This window comes from Procambarus clarkii, chromosome 81, assembly GCF_040958095.1.
Source record: "Procambarus clarkii isolate CNS0578487 chromosome 81, FALCON_Pclarkii_2.0, whole genome shotgun sequence".
NCBI classification, from domain to species: Eukaryota; Metazoa; Arthropoda; class Malacostraca; order Decapoda; family Cambaridae; genus Procambarus; species Procambarus clarkii.
The window spans coordinates 2,016,730-2,034,648 of record NC_091230.1 but is presented as its reverse complement, the minus strand read 5'-3'; the positions used below and the strand labels follow the sequence as shown (position 1 = coordinate 2,034,648).

Here is a 17,919-nt window from a genome sequence, read left to right as displayed (position 1 = left end):
TGTTTCCTTGGGATTGTAGGGAGTTTCTACCTCTCTGTTTGGTTTTCTGTTTTAGTTTTTTACCATATGGGGTTTGTTTTGTTATGCCTACCTTTCTGGGTGCCTAATCCCAGTCGATGGCAGATAAGGAAAACCCCAACCATAAGGGGGTTTTCCAGGGCCATTGCTTCCTCAAACCTCTCTGAAGGGGCCAGGTTCTGGCGTTGGTCCCTGGTAGGTCTGAACTCCTTGGCTAATGTCCCGGTCTAATATAACATACATTTGCCTGATAAGCTCCAGGGAGCCTCTGGGGCTCACCCAGAAAATGGCGTTTCATTACATTCAACGCTGGTTTTTTACATAATTCAAATATTTTTTGTTTCCCTGCCCCTTTGCTGAGTAGTTTGAGTTAATCCTGTCTGTATTGAGACCATGGCTTCTTAGAGACAGTAGACTTTTGTATTCTGCTACAATTTCTACACATTCACCCTGATTCCATGGAACATTTTCAGTCATTTTCAGTAGTCATAGTTGCAAACAATACCCTAAGAATATTTGCATTAGAACAAATTACTGTACTTTGTGTTTTCTGAGCTAATCTTCTTCACTCACCTCAAAGGGTCAGATCTGACTGGGTCTGAAGGACATGGTGAGCACATAAACCCAGTGCTGAATGTAATGAAACACCTCTTTCTGAGTGGGCCCCTGTTGGTCCATGAAGCTGTGTCACTGAGATAACTTATTATACTAAATCGCATCAATAATAAGCTTCCTGTTGGCCTACCATAGACCAGAGTTAAAACCAAGACCTCCTTGAAGAGGCACATGTAACTAGAGATTGTTCAATCACACTCACTGAGAAAAGCAATCAGGTAGGCGCACTGCAAGGTAGTCCGGGCATTGCCCGTAACTACCCCCCCCCACATTCCAATGTTTGTACTCTTTTCAGCTTTCTCACCTCAATTTTCGTGCTATGCCATTCAAGTTAGCATCAAATTGTTCACAATAGAACTCTTTAAAGGGATATACAGTATGCATATAAGAACAAGTACAAGAACAACGTTACCAATACCATAAAATAAAGTACATCGTCATGTGAAAAAAAAACGGCTTTTCATTGCTGTTTACGGTCGTTATTCATTCCCGACATTATTAGTTACACTATGTCATTTGTTTTTGTGTTGCTGCATGTTTATAAAGGCAGTAACAAAAAATACCTGAGGTAAAACAACTGGAACGAGCACACGTTTCGACTTGAGGGTAGGCCACAGAAGTTACGAGCGAGGTCACGAAAACAATGAGCCTCCTGTGTGGATGGCCACCCATGCAGCAGTGCCGTGATGCTATGTGGGGTATACAGATAATGGGAAGACTTTATTGTGCATTTTCAAACATGTCCCATAATAATCGGATAATAAAGGGAATTTTTACAAATATTTAAATTGTTGACAGCATTAACGTCATGTCCCACAGAACGTGTATTGTTCTTCTACAATATTCATAATCCTACGATATTCCTACAAGCGCCTTAAGGCGTTATGTGCGCCACCGGTTGAGTGCCTTAACTCTTAAACTGCTCATTGCAACTAGGGTTGTTTCATTGATGGGTTGCATTTCAACCAAAGTTGTTAACAGAAGAAGGGTTAATGAACTCAAGGAGGAGAACTGAAAACAAAAGGCTGGCATCCCATAAGGGGAAACTATGAGGAAATAAGAAAATTCCTGACTGATATAACATGGGAAACAGAGCTCGGGGGAAAGACGGCCCAAGACATGATGGACTACATCACAAAAAAGTGTAAGGAGGCAGCAGACAAATTTGTCCCAGTCCAAAAGGAAAAACAAATTATATGCAGATGAGAAGCCCGTGGTTTAATCAGAGATGTAGGCTAGCTAAGCAATGAGGTACAAGGGCTTGGAGAAACTATAGAAATAACAGGACACTTCAGAGCAGAGAAAGATACCAGGGGGCCAGGAATGAATACGTCAGGGTGAGAAGAGAGGCAGAAGGGCAATACGAAAATGACAGCAAGCAAGGCAAAGACGCAACCTAAATTACTGCACAGCCACATCAGGAGAAAAACAACAGTTAAAGAACAGGTAATGAAACTAAGAATATGGGCAGACAGATTCACTACAAACGACAAGGAAGGGTGCGAGGAACTGAATAAGAAATTCCAGGAGGTCTTCACATAAGAGAAAGGAGAATTCCAGAGATAAGAGAGGGAATAATTAACCAGGCACCACTAGAAGAGTTTGGGATTACCGCTGGCGATGTAAGGAAGCTCTTACTTAGGTACTTACAAAGAATGGATGTGACAAAGGCTATAGACCCAGGCAGGATCTCCCCTTGGATGTGATAATGTGACAATGACACAGAAGGCCTTGGATGTGAGTTGGATGTGACAAAGGCTATAGACCCAGACAGGATCTCTCCTTGGATGTGATAATGTGATAATGACACAGAAGGCCTTGGATGCGAGTTGGATGTGACAAAGGCTATAGACCCAGACGGGATCTCCCCTTGGATCCTAAAGGAAGGAGCAGAAGCACTGTGCCTACCACTCTCCCAAAGTGTATAACAAATTACTGGTAACAGGAACTGCCAAAAATTTGGAAGACGGCTAATGTAGTCCCGATATACAAGAAGGGGGATAGACAGAAGGCACTGAACTACAAGCCAATGTCCCTAACTCGCGTTCTATGCACATTAATGGAGATGATGGTGCGAAAAAAGCTAGTGGAACATCTGGAGCGAAGGAACTTTGTAACACAAAATAAACATGGGATCAGAGATGGCAAGTCCTGTCTCACAGGATTAATTGAATTCTACAATCAGGCAACAGAAATCAGGCAAGAAAGAAGAGGGTTGGGGCAGACTGCATTTTTTGAATTGCCAGAAGGCCTTTGACACAGTACCACACAAGAGGCTAGTGCAAAAGCTGATGTACTCCAGCTTTTACCACTACTACTACAGCTTTTCTGGAGTACGGAGTATTCCAGAAAGGGAAGGTACTCCATTGGAAAAGGGAGTACGTAAGCAACAGAAGACAGCGAGTCATTGTGAGGGGTGAGGTCTCAGATTGGTGAGGCATCACCAATGGAGTCCCACAGGGTTCAGTCCTTGGACCTATACTGTTTTTGATATATGTAAATGATCTCCCTAAGGGCATAGAATGGTTCCTCTCATTGTTTGCTGATGATGCAAAAATTATGAGGAGGATTATAACAGAGGAAGATAGTAGGAGGCTACAAGAGGACCTAGACAAACTGAATGAGTGCTCCAACAAATGGCAATAAAGTTCAATCTGAGTAAATGTAAAGTAATGAAACTAGGCGGTGGAAGCACAAGGCCAGACACAGGATACAGAATGAAAGATTAAGTATTTCATGGAGAAAGATCTAGGAGTTGACATCACACCAAACCTGTCTTCTGAAGCCCACATAAAAAGTATAACGTCTGCGACGTATGCGAGGCTGGCTAACATCAGAACTGCCTTCAGGAACTTGTGTAAGGAATTATTCAGAACCTTGTATACCACATATGCAAGACCAATCCTGGAGTATGCGGCCCCAGCATGGAGCCCGTACCTTGTCAAGCATAAGATGAAGCTAGAAAAAGTTCAGAGGTATGCCACTAGGCTAGTCCCAGAACTAAGAGGCATGAATTACAAGGAAAGGCTGCGTGAAATGCACCTCACAACACTGAAAGACGGAAGAGTAAGGGAAGACATGATCACTACCTACAAAATTCTCAGAGGAATAGACAGGGTTGAAAAGGATAAACTGTTTAACATGAGGATACACTAATAAGGGGACACAGGTGGAAACTGAGTACCCAAATGAGTCACAGGGACGTTAGAAAGAACTTTTTCAGTGTCAGAGAAGTTAACGGATGGAATGCATTAGGCAGTGATGTGTTGGAGGCTGACTCCATACACAGTTTCATATGTAGATATGATAGAGTCCAGTAAGCTCAGGAATCTGTACATCAGTTGATTGACCGAACAACCGTCACTTGAGCAACCGCCGAGTGACCAGGGACCCCCTCAGAAAGAGCAGACGACGGTACTGCAGCAGGAGCAATGCCTCCTGAGGGAGAGACAAGGACACAGTCCAGGAATCCCAAACAAGGACCAGCCAGGTCCGAACCTGAGATGGAACCAGATGGATCTTCTTCCAGTTTGCCAGGAACCTGAACCCGGCAAACTGGGAAAGGAACAAATCCCTGGCGAGCAGACCCGCAGAGTGGCTGGAAGCCCACACCAACCAGTCATTGAGGTAGGCCAAAACCTGAACACCTAGCAGACACAGATGGGCCATGATAACCCTGGTAAGACGTGTGAAAACTCAAGGTGTCAGATTCAGCATAAAAGGCAGGCAACGAAAGTGGTAAGCCTGCTGCCCCACCACAAAACCTAATAAGTCTCTGAACCCTGAATAAATGGGAATGTGCCAGTACGCGTCCTGGAGGTCCAGAGTCACCATCCACGAACCCGGCTCCTAGAGGAGCCAGACTTGGGACAGAGTGGTCATCCGAAAGGAGGGGCAAGGAATCCAGGGATTCAGACGGAACAAGTCCAGAATGAACTGCAGATCTGCACAGTCCCATTTTGTCACTGTAAACAAGGGGGAAACCCACCTGAGGGACGAGGTCGTTTCGACCATGCTCAACTGCACCCACTCCAAGATGACCTCACAAAGTGAAGGGGAAGGGGAAGAAGCCTGTCCCGCCAGCCCTGAACCTCCCAACACCACAGCAGGCCAGAAGACATGACCTGAAATGCCCACGAATTTTGGGACCAAGCATGAGCAAACAGTGCGAGCCTCCTCCTCAGCGCCCCGTCAGTGGCGGCCCTGAAATGACCCACTGGCTCAGAAACTAGCTCCAAGGATCCAACTCGACCAACAGATACTCGAGTCTTGGCTCGACCCTTCCGGGAGGCGCAAGAACGCGCACCCCGGATAACCAACAGATCCGAAAGAGGGAGGCAAGTAGCAGACACCACCTGTAAAACCTTGGTGACCAAGTTCGCAAATAACAGCAGACAAAACGGAGATGAAAATCTAAGAGCCAGGATCCCAAGCAGAATCAAAAGAAAGAGCAAGGATGGTTTGCTGACATGTGAGGCAAGAGGCATAAAAAAAAAAAGACACTTTTTTTGAGACACTATATGCGCCTATCCTCCCGGAGGATAGGCGCATATAACTTGGAAATGTCGCAGAAGTCAACACGGCAGAAGAAGGCCTGGCACTCAATGCCTCCATGTCCTCCACAAGACAGTTCGAAGACAGCTTGAGAAGGGAAAAGAAGCGGAGAACCAAGAATCAATACCAGTGAGCACGAAGATCCTCGGCAACCAGAGCAGCCGTAAGGGAAAGGCCCTGGGCATGCAACTGGAGCAAACCAACCTTACAAGGAAGCATGGGGGGTGTAAAGTTATGCATTAAAGTGCTCAAAAGCATCCCCTAAATAAACCTGCAATTCCATAGTGAGCTCTTGCCACCCAAGCGTGCGGGTACGACAAAACGCGTGCCACGTCCCAAGTGAGAAGAAAGAGCAGTTCGCAAGCTAGGAAGACACCGGAACCTCATAATGCACCCAGTTCCACAAAGAAGACCCGAACTCAAAGGAAATCAGATCCATCAGAGACAAAATCCTGGTCTCGCAGGAGGTAGGCACTGAGGGCCTCTCAAACATCCGCAGGGGAAATCAGAGAGGTAGAAAACCTCTGGAAGGATGAAGCCGCGGAACCCAAGGGAACCCGGAAACGAACCTGAGGGTGAGCCGAACCCATATCAAATTCGTACAAGGAAGGGGGGGTATACGAAAACCTCAAACCTTACAACAACAGACCTCACCCCGAGGGCACCAAAACCCAGGCAGAATCAAAGGGGCCGAAGTGTCCCAAGGCTGCCTTCTCCCTGAGCCCAGGAAGCCTCCAAACCAGGATCCAGGGCAGAGTCGTCCCCCACCCTTGAAGAAAAGTCCAAGGGGAAAAAGCATCATGAAAGGAGGCCCCTGCAGGAAAGACCCAAAAGCCTCGGCGGGAGGAACCGCCTCAAATGCCTTCGTCTCTGCATCGAATGCTGAGGAACTGCCCGAGTCTCATCCCCAGCTAAATCCTGCCCTGACTCCGAAACCCACAGACATTTGGCAGCTGGCATTTGGGAGGGGGGGAGGGGGGAGGGAGGGTGAACCACACCAACAAGGGGTGGATAAAGGGCCATGGACTGAACCAAGGTTGAAGCGACCAACGCCCCCAAGACCTGATCGCTAAAATCAAAATGGGGCAGCCCTGAAGCATTCGTGCGGACAACCAACCTAGTGTGTTGCAACAACCTAAACCTAGCATGCAATGCGCAAGCTGCTTGATCCCTATCGGCAGCTAAAGTAGAGTGGGTAAACTGGAGAACATGCGGAGGGCAAGTCTCGCAAGACCCCAGGTCGAATGTGTCGTCAACCCAACAAGCAGCATGACGGAGGCAAAACAGGTGATTGTCACCATGAGACAAGGGCAACGAGTAACCCTCAAGCTCCCACAAGACGAGATGGGACTCGGAGGACACTCCCATTGGTCAACCGAGCCCCGATGGGGGTTTCCAGGGCCCACAGGGGGATGTATCCCTATGGGAAGCCCAGGCACTGCTGCTGCCAAGCCGGTTGAAATTGAAATTGAAATAAGTTTATTGAGGTAAAATACACAGAAAGGGATGAGGTAGCTCAAGCTATTCTCACCCCGTTCAGTACAACGTGTTCATACATATATAGACACACATTACAAACAATGAACATATTGCCGAACATTCTGATCATCCCGTACGTTAATTGAAAATTAAAATTACCTCTGCTGAAGACATGGAAAAATTACAAGCAGATATCAACAAAATTTTTGATTGGGTAGCAGAAAATAACATGATGTTTAACCCTCAAACCGCGCATATCATATATAAATGATATCAGTGACAAAACCGAAACCACGCACATCATTTATATATGATTTCGTGTCTAGCGCTATAATTTAAACTCCCCGCCTGGGATAGGGGCAGCTATAGTACAGCCACGACCGATAGTTGCCAGATGCCACCTAGAAAAAAAATCCAGCCAACATTCTTGGGTGTTACAGCGTCAGTATTGAGCAAGCCACCAAGGCTGGCGCACGCAGCACGAGCTCACAGCACCGCTGTTCAGCTTGTGACCACAGCATCGCCTATAAATACCATAATATATATGATACTGCTATTATTTAGCAGTGATAGTATTACTGAAGCCCCCTGACTGTGATAAAACTGACCAGGATTCTGATAATAGCAGGATTGTGGTGATATTTAGCGCTGTGCTCCATGGAGGGAGGCGTAAGGCTTTGCGAGGGAGGGTTGTGGCGTCGTCTTCTGACTGTGTGTGGCCACCATTTATTGACTGCACTCACCATACCAGCTTAGTGGTTCGATATGGTGAACACAAATGTAGATACTTATATATAACGTGTGTATAGAGTGTGATAACAGCGAGAGGAGTAGGTTGGGAGCCGCCATTTTGGTGAGGGAGGAGCATCGTCTGCACGTCTTGGCATGGTGTTTACTGATGGCCACTATGGTCTTTGGGCACCATACCAGTTTATTTGTTCAGGTATGGTGAATAAAACAGGTAGATACTTATATATAATATGTGTATATAGCGTAATAACACCACAAACAATATTGTTGAAGGACAAATATTAGTGCGTCTGGCCTTGAGGGCGGCCGCCGATCAGCTGACTGTGTGAGTAGCTGCGTCTTTGTGGCCTTTACTCACCATACAAGCTTAGATGTACAGTTATGGTGAACAAAACATGTAAATACGTATATATAACGTCTGTGTATAGTGAATAAATACAGAAAGAGTATTGTAGGAGGTGAATGAGGGTGAGTGAGGTGGTGTTGAGGGAGGGAGTGGCAGTGAGTGGCTCGCTGGTGTTTGGCGGTCACTCCTCGTTGCTTTTTGACTCACAAGACCAACTTAGTAGTTCGTTATGGTGTACAAAACATGCAAATACTTATATATAACCTGTGTATATAGTGTAACAACAGCAAAACTATTTGTTTATTGTTTTATGAACATAATAATTGAATCACTAATATTCACACCATAATTTTGAGTACAGCGATGGTTCACACATTTTATAATATAAATATACCACAATTCACTGTATGGAATAATATTACTGCAAAAAAACTAAGAAAAAATCAGAGACATTGAAATAATTAGGTAATAATGTATTTGTGGCAACTGCCGTCTGACAGCTCGGGCGGAGTAGACCTCATCTGGCGAAGGCTCTGCCAATGCCCCTTTTTTGCCACACTTCCCTACCCTATTGCGGCTAAAATATGCCACCTACGATTTTTTTGTTATTTTTTCCGTGATCAGGGAACAAAAATGAACACTTCTATAAGACGAAATAATTTTTGGGAATTTTTTTTTTTGTTGCGCCTGTGGGTGTGAATTCCATTTGGGCCCCTAGCGGTTTGAGGGTTAACAGTGATAAATTCCAGGTACCCGGGTACGGCAAAAATGAGGACCTGAAACATAATACAGGGTACAAAACACAATCGAATCTGCCCATAATAGGTAAACAGCATGTCAAGGATTTGGGAATAAGGATGTCCGACAATCTAACGTTTAGGGAGCATAACCAAGCAAATATTGTGTTGGCCAGAAAAATGATAGGATGGATTACGAGAACTTTCAAATCCAGGGATCCCATCATGATGGTTGTACTCTTCAAATCACTGGTGTTGTCCCATCTCGAGTACTGCTCAGTACTCACTTCCCCCTTCAGAGCAGGAGAGATTGCTGAAATAGAGGGAATACAGAGAACATATACGTCACGCATAGACGCGATAAAGCACCTAAATTATTGGGATCATCTCAAAGCTCTCCAAATGTACTCACTAGAATGGAGACGAGAGAGATACCAAATAATGTACACATGGAAAATACTGGAAGGCCAGGTCCCAAATCTACACAGTAAAATAACAACGTACTGGAGTGAACAATATGGAAGAAAAGGCAGAATAGAACCAGTGAAGAGCAGAGGTGCCATTGGCACAATCAGAGAACACTGTATAAACATCAGAGGTCCGCGGTTGTTCAGCGTTCTCCCAGCGACTATAAGGAATATTGCCGGAACAACCGTAGACATCTTCAATAGAAACTAGACTGTTTTCTAAAAGATGTTCCAGACCAACCGGGCTGTGGTGGGTATGTGGGGCTGCGGGCTGCTCCAAGCAACAGCCTGGTGGACCAAACTCTCACAAGTCAAACCTGGCCTCGGGCCGGGCTTGGGGAGTAGAAGAACTCCCAGACACCCATCAATCAGGTATCAACCAGGTAATTGGGCAAACTGGCCCCTGTGAAGGGGGCAACCACGGGGAACACTGGCAGCCTTCCAACAGGAAAAGAAATTAAAAGGAGAAAAAGAACTCAAGGAAATACCACAACCCAGGAGGCCAGAGAGAGAGAGACGGCCGATGCGGTTATGCAAGCTGTGCAGCCCAGTGCGCCCCTAACCAACAACAACCACCCCCTATCCAGGGTCAAACAAAAGCACCAAGACCTAAGCTGACCCCAAGGGCGAGGCAGAAGCCAAGCAACCTCTACCTCTACAGGAGTGGGAACCCGATGATACGCTTAGGGAAGGGAAGAGAGCCCTAAGTGCATGCAGCCCTGGGAACTGGACTCCTGGCCACTGCGCCAACATACAGCCGATACCACCGCACGGGTAAAAATCCTGTCAGGTTATTGCAACCAGAGTAGACAACCGCCCCAGTCGGCTTCGATCGAGGAACTAGCAGTCTGGTGACTGGCTCGATGAGCTGGGGGCCCCCCTCCCCTCTCGCAGGGGAGGGGGGGGAGGGGTTGTCATCATGACAGGGGTGTGATGATGTTTTGCTTGTTATCTTGTTTTCCTTGGGGGAATTTCTAGCCTCTGTTCAGTCTCGAGGTGCAATTTTCCCTCCAGTTGAGGTCTGTTTTGGGGTGCCTACCTTTTTGGGTGTCTAACCCCAGTTGATGGCAGACATGATTACTCTCATACAGGGAGTTTCATAGGCCAATGCTCCCTGTGCCTCTCTGAAGGGACCAGGTTCTGGCTCGTGGTCCCTGGTAGGCTCAAACTCCGTAAGACTGAAGCCCCAGACTAATATAGCTAATATCAGTCTGATAGCTCCAGGGCGCCTCCGTCAGCTCCCTCACAGAAAAGAATAATTTGATAAGGATATAGAAGTAGCAAAGTTTCCTTGGTGCAAATACTTTATGATTTGGCTTTGAATTGAACAAGTTACAGTACAGCTGTTGGCCATGTCAGTGGTAATTAATTAGTTAAGATTATAATTTAATTCACATTGTGTTGACATACTGCGAATTATGTTTCTATGTCAACATAGAAAGTATGTTGGTAATTGCTTCAGCTGTATGAGTGCATGGCATGTGTAATACGGTAGATACTATGTAATAATCAATGTGGAAGTACTGGATTGTGGAGAAACATCTTTGCCTATCTGTATTACAATAGTGTCATGTACATATATTTTAATTATTGAACTTGGTAAAAGAATGGGTGGAAAATTAATGCTTACAAAGACTTGGAATATATTTGTTTTGTTAACCCTTAAAGTGCGCATCACATCATATGACGTGTTGGACGTTGTTCCAGTCAACTGTGCATCACGTCATAACACGTGTTGGAGTACTACGCAAGATTTAAACAGCCCGCGGATACACGGGATTCACCACACCTTCATCAGGGCTCTTGTAAACAGACATCATTTTTAAAAAAAATCGTGGGCCAAACTCCCGGGTGTTATTGGCCTCAGTATTGAGTGAGCAACCAAGCCAGATGCACGCAGCATGAGCTAACAGCACTGCTGTTCAGCTTGTGACCACAGCATCGCCTAAAAATGCCAAAATATACTTGTTCATGCTATTATGTAGCGATGATATTATTACAGAAGACCCCTGACTGATAAAACTGACCAGGGTTCTGATAATAGGAGGATTGTGGTGATATTTAGCGCTGTGCGCCATGGAGGGAGGAGTAATGCTGTGGGAGGGAAGGTGGTGGCATTGTCTTCTGACTGTGAGTGGCCACCTTTTATTGACTGCACTCACCATACCAGCTTAGTGGTTCGCTATGGTGAACACAAATGTAGATACTTATATATAACGTGTGTATAGAGGGTATAAACAGCAAGAGAAGGTTGGAAGCCGCCATTTTGGTGAGGGCGGTAGCGTCGTCTGCACGACGCCACCGTGCAGACGATGGTGTTGTTTACTGGTTACCACGATGGTCTTTGGGCACCATACCAGTTTATTTGTACAAGTATGGTGAATAAAACGGGTAGATATTTATATATAATGTGTGTATATAGCATAATAACACCACACAGTATTGTTGGAGGAGAAATATTAGTGCGTCTGGACTTGAGGGCGGCAGCCATCAGCTGACTGTGTGAGGTCCTACATCTTTGTGCCTTTACTCACCATACAAGCTTAGATGTACAGTTATGGTGAACAAAACATGTAGATACTTATGTATAACGTCTGTATATAGTGAATTATAGCAAAAACAGTATTGTGGGAGGAGAATGTGGGTGAGTCAGATGACTTGAGGGAGGGCGGGAGTGGCTGGCTGGTACACGGCGGTCACTCCTCATTACTTTTTGACTCATAATAGCTACTTAGTGGTTCGTTATAGTGAACAAAACATGCAGATACTTATATATATAACCTGTGCATATAGTGTAATAACCGACAAAGTATTTGTTCACTGATTGATGAACATAATTGAATCAACAATATGCACGCCATATTTTTGAGTACAGCAATGATTCACTCATTTTATTATATAAATATATCAAACTACACACTGTTGAATAATATTACAGCAAAAAAAGTATGAAAAATCAATCAGAGACATTGAAATAATTAGGTAATTATCTCTTTGTGGCAACTCCGGCCTGACAGCTGGCGAGCAACAGACTGCCTGGGACGCACGCTGAGTGAGCGCCTTTTTTTTGCCAGACTTCCCCACCCTATATCGAGCAAAATATGCCACTTACGATTTTTTTATTATTTTTCCCGTGATCAGTGAACACAAATTAACAGGTTAGGAAGAAAAAATAATTTTTTTTTTCAAAATTACATGCGCCTGTGGGGAAGAAAGGATATTATACCCCTAGCATGTTAAGGGTTAATCAACTCTTGTTATATAATTATATAATATACAATATAAATATCCTCTCATTTAATGTCTGTATTACTATAATTGATTTGTATCACTGATCCCGACATTAGCAAGAAGGACGAGGCAAGGTGATCGTTATGGAGCTGTGTACGGGAGGCTCATTATTCAACATACTTGATGACCCGGAGAACAGCCATGGCCTAGAAGAAGGAGAGTTCATCTTGGTGCTGTCACACTTAGGTTGGTTGGTGATGTGGTTATTCAGCTGTCACTTCCATTTCATGCTTGTTAATCCATTATTAAATTTTAAGATGCATAGCATGGCTGAATTGTATTTTACGGGCATTTTTAATAGTTTACCTTCTTCACTATCAAGTGTACTTCAGTATTACATTGCAAAACCAGTCTCCAAGCCTAGTTTATTGCTATCTAGGGTGCAAGAATATTCCACTCTAGAAAGCACTACTGTCTTAAAAAGTACCTTCATTGATGGGACATCTCTTGTTTGGAAGGTTCCTGTTATCCAACCTGTCATTTTTGCTTGAAGTTGTGACAGTAACTGTGTTATGTTCTTTAAAAGTAAGGTTTTCAGATATCATCACTCCTAAATCTTTTACGTAGGTTTACATGGCTTTTTCTTTCAATAGTGTGATTTGACTGGTTTCTGTAGGATAGCCCCGGAGACTCCCTAAAGCTATATTAATGATCAAGTAATTACCCAAGTGTAGTTACAGGATGATGGCAACACTCGTGGTGTCCCATCTTCCTGGTACTCTTTGTCATATAACGCTTTGAAACTACTGACGGTTGTGGTCTCCAGCACCTTCTCACTTGGTCTGTTCCAACCATCTATTACTCTTTTTGCAAAAGTAAATTTTCTAATATTTTCTGTGGAGAGCCCCTTTGGCTCCCCGGAGCTATACCGGGCTGATGTGTATATATTAGACCATGGCAACAGTCAATCGAAGTCAATTTTAAGCCTACCGGGGACCAGAGCCAGAACCTGGCACCTCTCAAGAGAGGCACGAGGAGCAATGGCCTAAAGACACCCCCCATGTAATTGGAAGCAGTCTTTGTCTGCCATCTGCCAGGTCAGGCACACAGAAAGGCAGGAATTCCAAAACAAACTACTGCTGATCAAATAAATTGCAAACCAAAAGCCAAACTAGGAATAGAACTCCCCAATCAAAACCAAGGAAACAAGTATGATGTCACCTCAAACGCCGCACATCCGTCTGCGCAACCCCCCCCCTCCCCGGGAGGGGGACGGGGGGGTCCCAGACCTCCACGCCGGCAACTCTCCTCAGTTCAAGAGGCTGTTGTGTTAGTGATGGTCGATCGCTTTAGCTCCACTCTTTGCGCAGTGCTTCAGTGCGGTGTTGTTGTTCTGTCTTGGTGGTATGTGAGCTAGATATAACACGAGAGTGATGGGGCTGCATGCACCTAGGGCCGTCTTCTCTAGGTGCCCTGTAAGTACTGCCTTTGTGGCCGAGAGTGATGGGGCTGCATGCACCTAGGGCCGCCTTCTCTAGGTGCCCTGTAAGTACTGCCTTTGTGGCCTCAGGGTTATCTTCCATGAGCCGTTCAGGAGCTGCTACCTTCGTGTGGTTCTGTTGTTGCTCGGTGATTGCCTGCCCTTGGGGGTTCAGCTGGGATGGTTCTTTATCCTGTTTCCCTTGGGTTAGGAGGTAGTTTTGTTGCTGGCTGGGGCGCGAAGTACTGTGCAGCTGTCTGATATATGCATAGCGACCGGTTCTATTCTCCTGGAGACGTTGTGCTTTTGCGGGGTTTTTCTTTTGTTTTTGTTTTGTGTTGCCTGGCGGGGGTCTGCCAGGTGTTGTAGTAGGACCACAGGTAGGTTTTTGGTGGCCCTCTACTAGGTCCCCGTGCTTGCACACGTCACAGGGGTTCAGCTTTTAGATTGTTTGCTTGGTAGCTCTGGGATAATCGTTTAGCAGTACCTCGCCTGGGCTTCCCTTAGCAGTCAGCCTAAGGGCCCTGGAAACCCCCATTGGGGCTCAGTGGTCCAATGTAGGAGACCTCTGAGTCCCACCTAGCCTTGTGTGAGTTTGAAAGTTGCTCTATCCCCCTGTTTTGGGGTGACATTCACCATCTGCCTCCGCCTTGCTGCTTGTTGGGGTCAGTGACACCTATGACCCGGAGTCCTGCGAGTGGTGTTCTTCGCTTGTACTCCATTCACCCAGTCCACTGAGAAGGATATTTGGGTGCAGACAGTTTTAGCGTTGCATGCAAGGTTTAAGTTGCAGCAACGTTTTTTTTCCACAGACGTGGCCACACATTTACAATGCTAACCAGCATATATACATTTTCTTCTGTCCTCCATGGACAGGGTTAGAGATGTGTTAAACTTATAGTTCAGGGGTTTATTGAACAATCAACCACAGAAGGTGATTCGGTGCTTTTAAAATGCTAAGCTAACCTACATACGTAAATACATAGATACACAGATTTACGTATGCCCTACATAAAGTGTTCGATGTGTCTTTTACATAGTGTCATTAATGTGCATTTACAAAGGTGAAATGTAATTCTGATCAGCTTCCATATATACTTTATACACATATATATACATACACACACACACATATATGTACATATACATATATACATACATATATGCACACACAAGAAGACCTGGACAAAATAAGTATATGGAGCACCACTTGGCAAATGGAATTTAATGTTAATAAATGTCATGTTATGGAATGTGGAATAGGAGAACATAGACCCCACACAACCTATATATTATGTGAGAAATCTTTAAAGAATTCTGATAAAGAAAGAGATCTAGGAGTGGTTCTAGATAGAAAACTATCACCTGAGGACCACATAAAGAATATTGTGCAAGGAGCCTATGCTATGCTTTCTAACTTCAGAATTGCATTTAAATACATGGATGGCGATATACTAAAGAAATTGTTCATGACTTTTGTTAGGCCAAAGCTAGAATATGCAGCTGTTGTGTGGTGCCCATATCTTAAGAAGCACATCAACAAACTGGAAAAGGTGCAAAGACATGCTACTAAGTGGCTCCCAGAACTGAAGGGCAAGAGCTACGAGGAGAGGTTAGAAGCATTAAATATGCCAAAACTAGAAGACAGAAGAAAAAGAGGTGATATGATCACTACATACAAAATAGTAACAGGAATTGATAAAATCGACAGGGAAGACTTCCTGAGACCTGGAATTTCAAGAACAAGAGGTCATAGATTTAAACTAGCTAAACACAGATGCCGAAGAAATATAAGAAAATTCACCTTCGCAAATAGAGTGGTAGACGGTTGGAACAAGTTAAGTGAGAAGGTGGTGGAGGCCAAGACCGTCAGTAGTTTCAAAGCGTTATATGACAAAGAGTGCTGGGAAGACGGGACACCACGAGCGTAGCTCTCATCCTGTAACTACACTTAGGTAATTACACTTAGGTAATTACATACATTTGTCTCTTTTACTCTGACAGGGTGAGATAGCTGATAAACTAGTGTGTAATTAAGCACTAAATCACTGAAGGGGATTAAGGTGCTTTTACAAGCTCAGGTTATAGTTACATCATATACATACATTGTATAATTGATACATTACATGGTTAATCTTGGGTACAAGTCCAATATATCAACGTGCGAGGTTGGTTGCCTTTCCGGATACCCCGCAGCTGCCCCGCTGAATTATACTGTAGTGAGACTCGGGTGGCTTCGGGGATTGCCCTTTCTGGATTGGCGGCGGAGGCATTCGAGCCTGGTCCTCCTGCCAGAGCTTTTGGGCCATGCCACTGGGCCCCTTTCATCCCTGCTTTTCCAGTGGACTCTGCTTTTTCTCCAAAGGCAGAGGGTTTGGAGGACGGCTCGGCCCCCGGGTTCTGATGTGGAGGATTCCAGGGCTGGGGAGGAGTTGACTTGAGGGGGGGCCTGAGCCCCACTGGTCTCTGCTTGGGTGTTTGGTACCCTCAGTGCAGGGCTTGTTGTTACAGGGGGGAGGGTTTTTTTTCCTTTCCCCCTCCCTGTATGTTTTTGTTAAGAGTTCGACTCCTCCCCAGGTTCGGGTTTGAATTCCCTTGGGTTCTTTGGTTCCCTCCTTCTGGAGGTTTTTGTCTTCCCGCATCCTACTGAGGAAGGTGTGGGAGGCCCCTTGCGGCTTACCTCCTGCGAGACCCGGATTACGCCTCGATAATGAAGCCTTCTTTTTAAGTTTGGCTCCTTTTTTCTTTATTGGATGCGTTACAAAGTGCCGGAGTCTTCCTGGCTGGCAGACTGCCTTTTCTTCTTTGGGGGGGGGGGGGGGCTTGGCATTTGTCCTGTCGGAATGCACACTTGAATGGCGAGATTTACTTACGGTCGTTTAGGTTTTCCTGGGGGGGTGAGTTGGAACACCTCAAGGTGTGCTAGTTTGCTCCCGTTCCTTCCTTATGATGTCGGCCAGGTGTGACTGTACGTGCAGGTTCCCTTTCGACATTCCTGGTGGCCGAGGATTTGTGCGCCTGTGGGCACTTGGCTTCGGTTCTTGCGCTTCTTTTCCCTGCTGGAGCTGTCTTCGGACTGTCTCGCGCTGGGTGTAGAGGAGCTGGGTTCCGGGCCAGGGTACGGTGTGCTTGCTTCGGCAGCTCGGGTGCCGGCTGCTTTGGTGTATTTGTATGCGCCGTTTCTGAGGGAGACGGCATCTGTTCTTCGCTTCTCACCTTGCGTGCTGACAGGTGGTGCTCGTCCAGATTTTGGAATCGTCTTGGGCCCTGGCTCTTAGATTTTCATCACCTTTTTGTCCGTTGCTGTTTGCAGAGCCTGCGGTGGTGCTTTTTCTGCATGCGGCTTCATCCTGTGACAGCCTTTGTCGTACTTGTTGGTTCTCGGGGGGGGGGGGGGGGGGGGTCATGGAGGTCCTGGCCGGAAGGGTCGTGCCAGGTCTTGGGGCTCCTTCGGTCATCGTAAGCCAGTAGTGCCAGATTCGGGGCCAGCGCCTCTTTTGGAGCCGTCGTCATTCTGGTCGGCGCAGTGATCACTCTTGGCATCGGTTGGGCTCTCGTGGAGGTCGTTGGCCCTTTAGCGGGTTGCCCCGTTGATGGGGCGATACGGGGGAAGGCTCGTGCTGTTTGCTCTCGCCTGGTCCCATGATTCGTGGGCAATTTGGGTCATTTCCTCCGACCTGTGGTGGCATTGGGTCGCTCCTCCTCCTTCGGGGAGATCAGGGCTGGCAGGGCGGGCCTTTTCTCCTGTGCTCTGTCAGGTCATCCAGGGGTGGGTTTGCTTGAGTGTGGTCGAAACGACAACGTCCCTCAAGTGGGTTCTACCTGTTTTCAGTTCCGAAATGGGACTGTGCAGATCTGTGATTCGTCCTGGACTTGTCTAGTCTGAATCCCTGAGACTTTTGCCCCTCCTTTAGGATGACCACTCTGTCTCAGGTCCGGCTGCTTTTGGCACTGGGTGCCTGGATGGTATCTTGGGTCCTCCGGGATGCGTTTTGGTTTTATAATTTTATTGTACGCGTCCCGATTCATCCGGGTTTCAGTGACTGGCTCGGTTTTGTCATGGGGCGACAAGCTTACCACTTTCATTGCCTTCCATTCGGCTTAAATCTGGCACCTCGAGTGTTCACACACCTTACAGGGTTGTGGTGACCTGTTTGCTTCTGTTAGGAGTTCATGTTCTGGCTTACTTCAACAACTGGCAGGTGTGGGCTCCCAGCTAATTTGTGTGTCTGCTCACCAGGG

At 46.0% G+C, this 17,919-nt stretch overlaps 1 protein-coding gene across 2 annotated transcripts in view; it reads left to right on the top strand.

The window, feature by feature from the left end:
- Positions 1–17,919, top strand: part of LOC138349711 (inhibitor of nuclear factor kappa-B kinase subunit epsilon-like) — a 139,923-nt gene that overhangs the window by 62,118 nt on the left and 59,886 nt on the right. For both annotated transcript variants that reach the window (XM_069315592.1, XM_069315591.1), the window contains one exon: positions 12,314–12,443. In XM_069315592.1, coding sequence (XP_069171693.1) covers positions 12,314–12,443 — 130 coding nt within the window. The remainder of the gene's footprint in view (positions 1–12,313; positions 12,444–17,919) is intronic.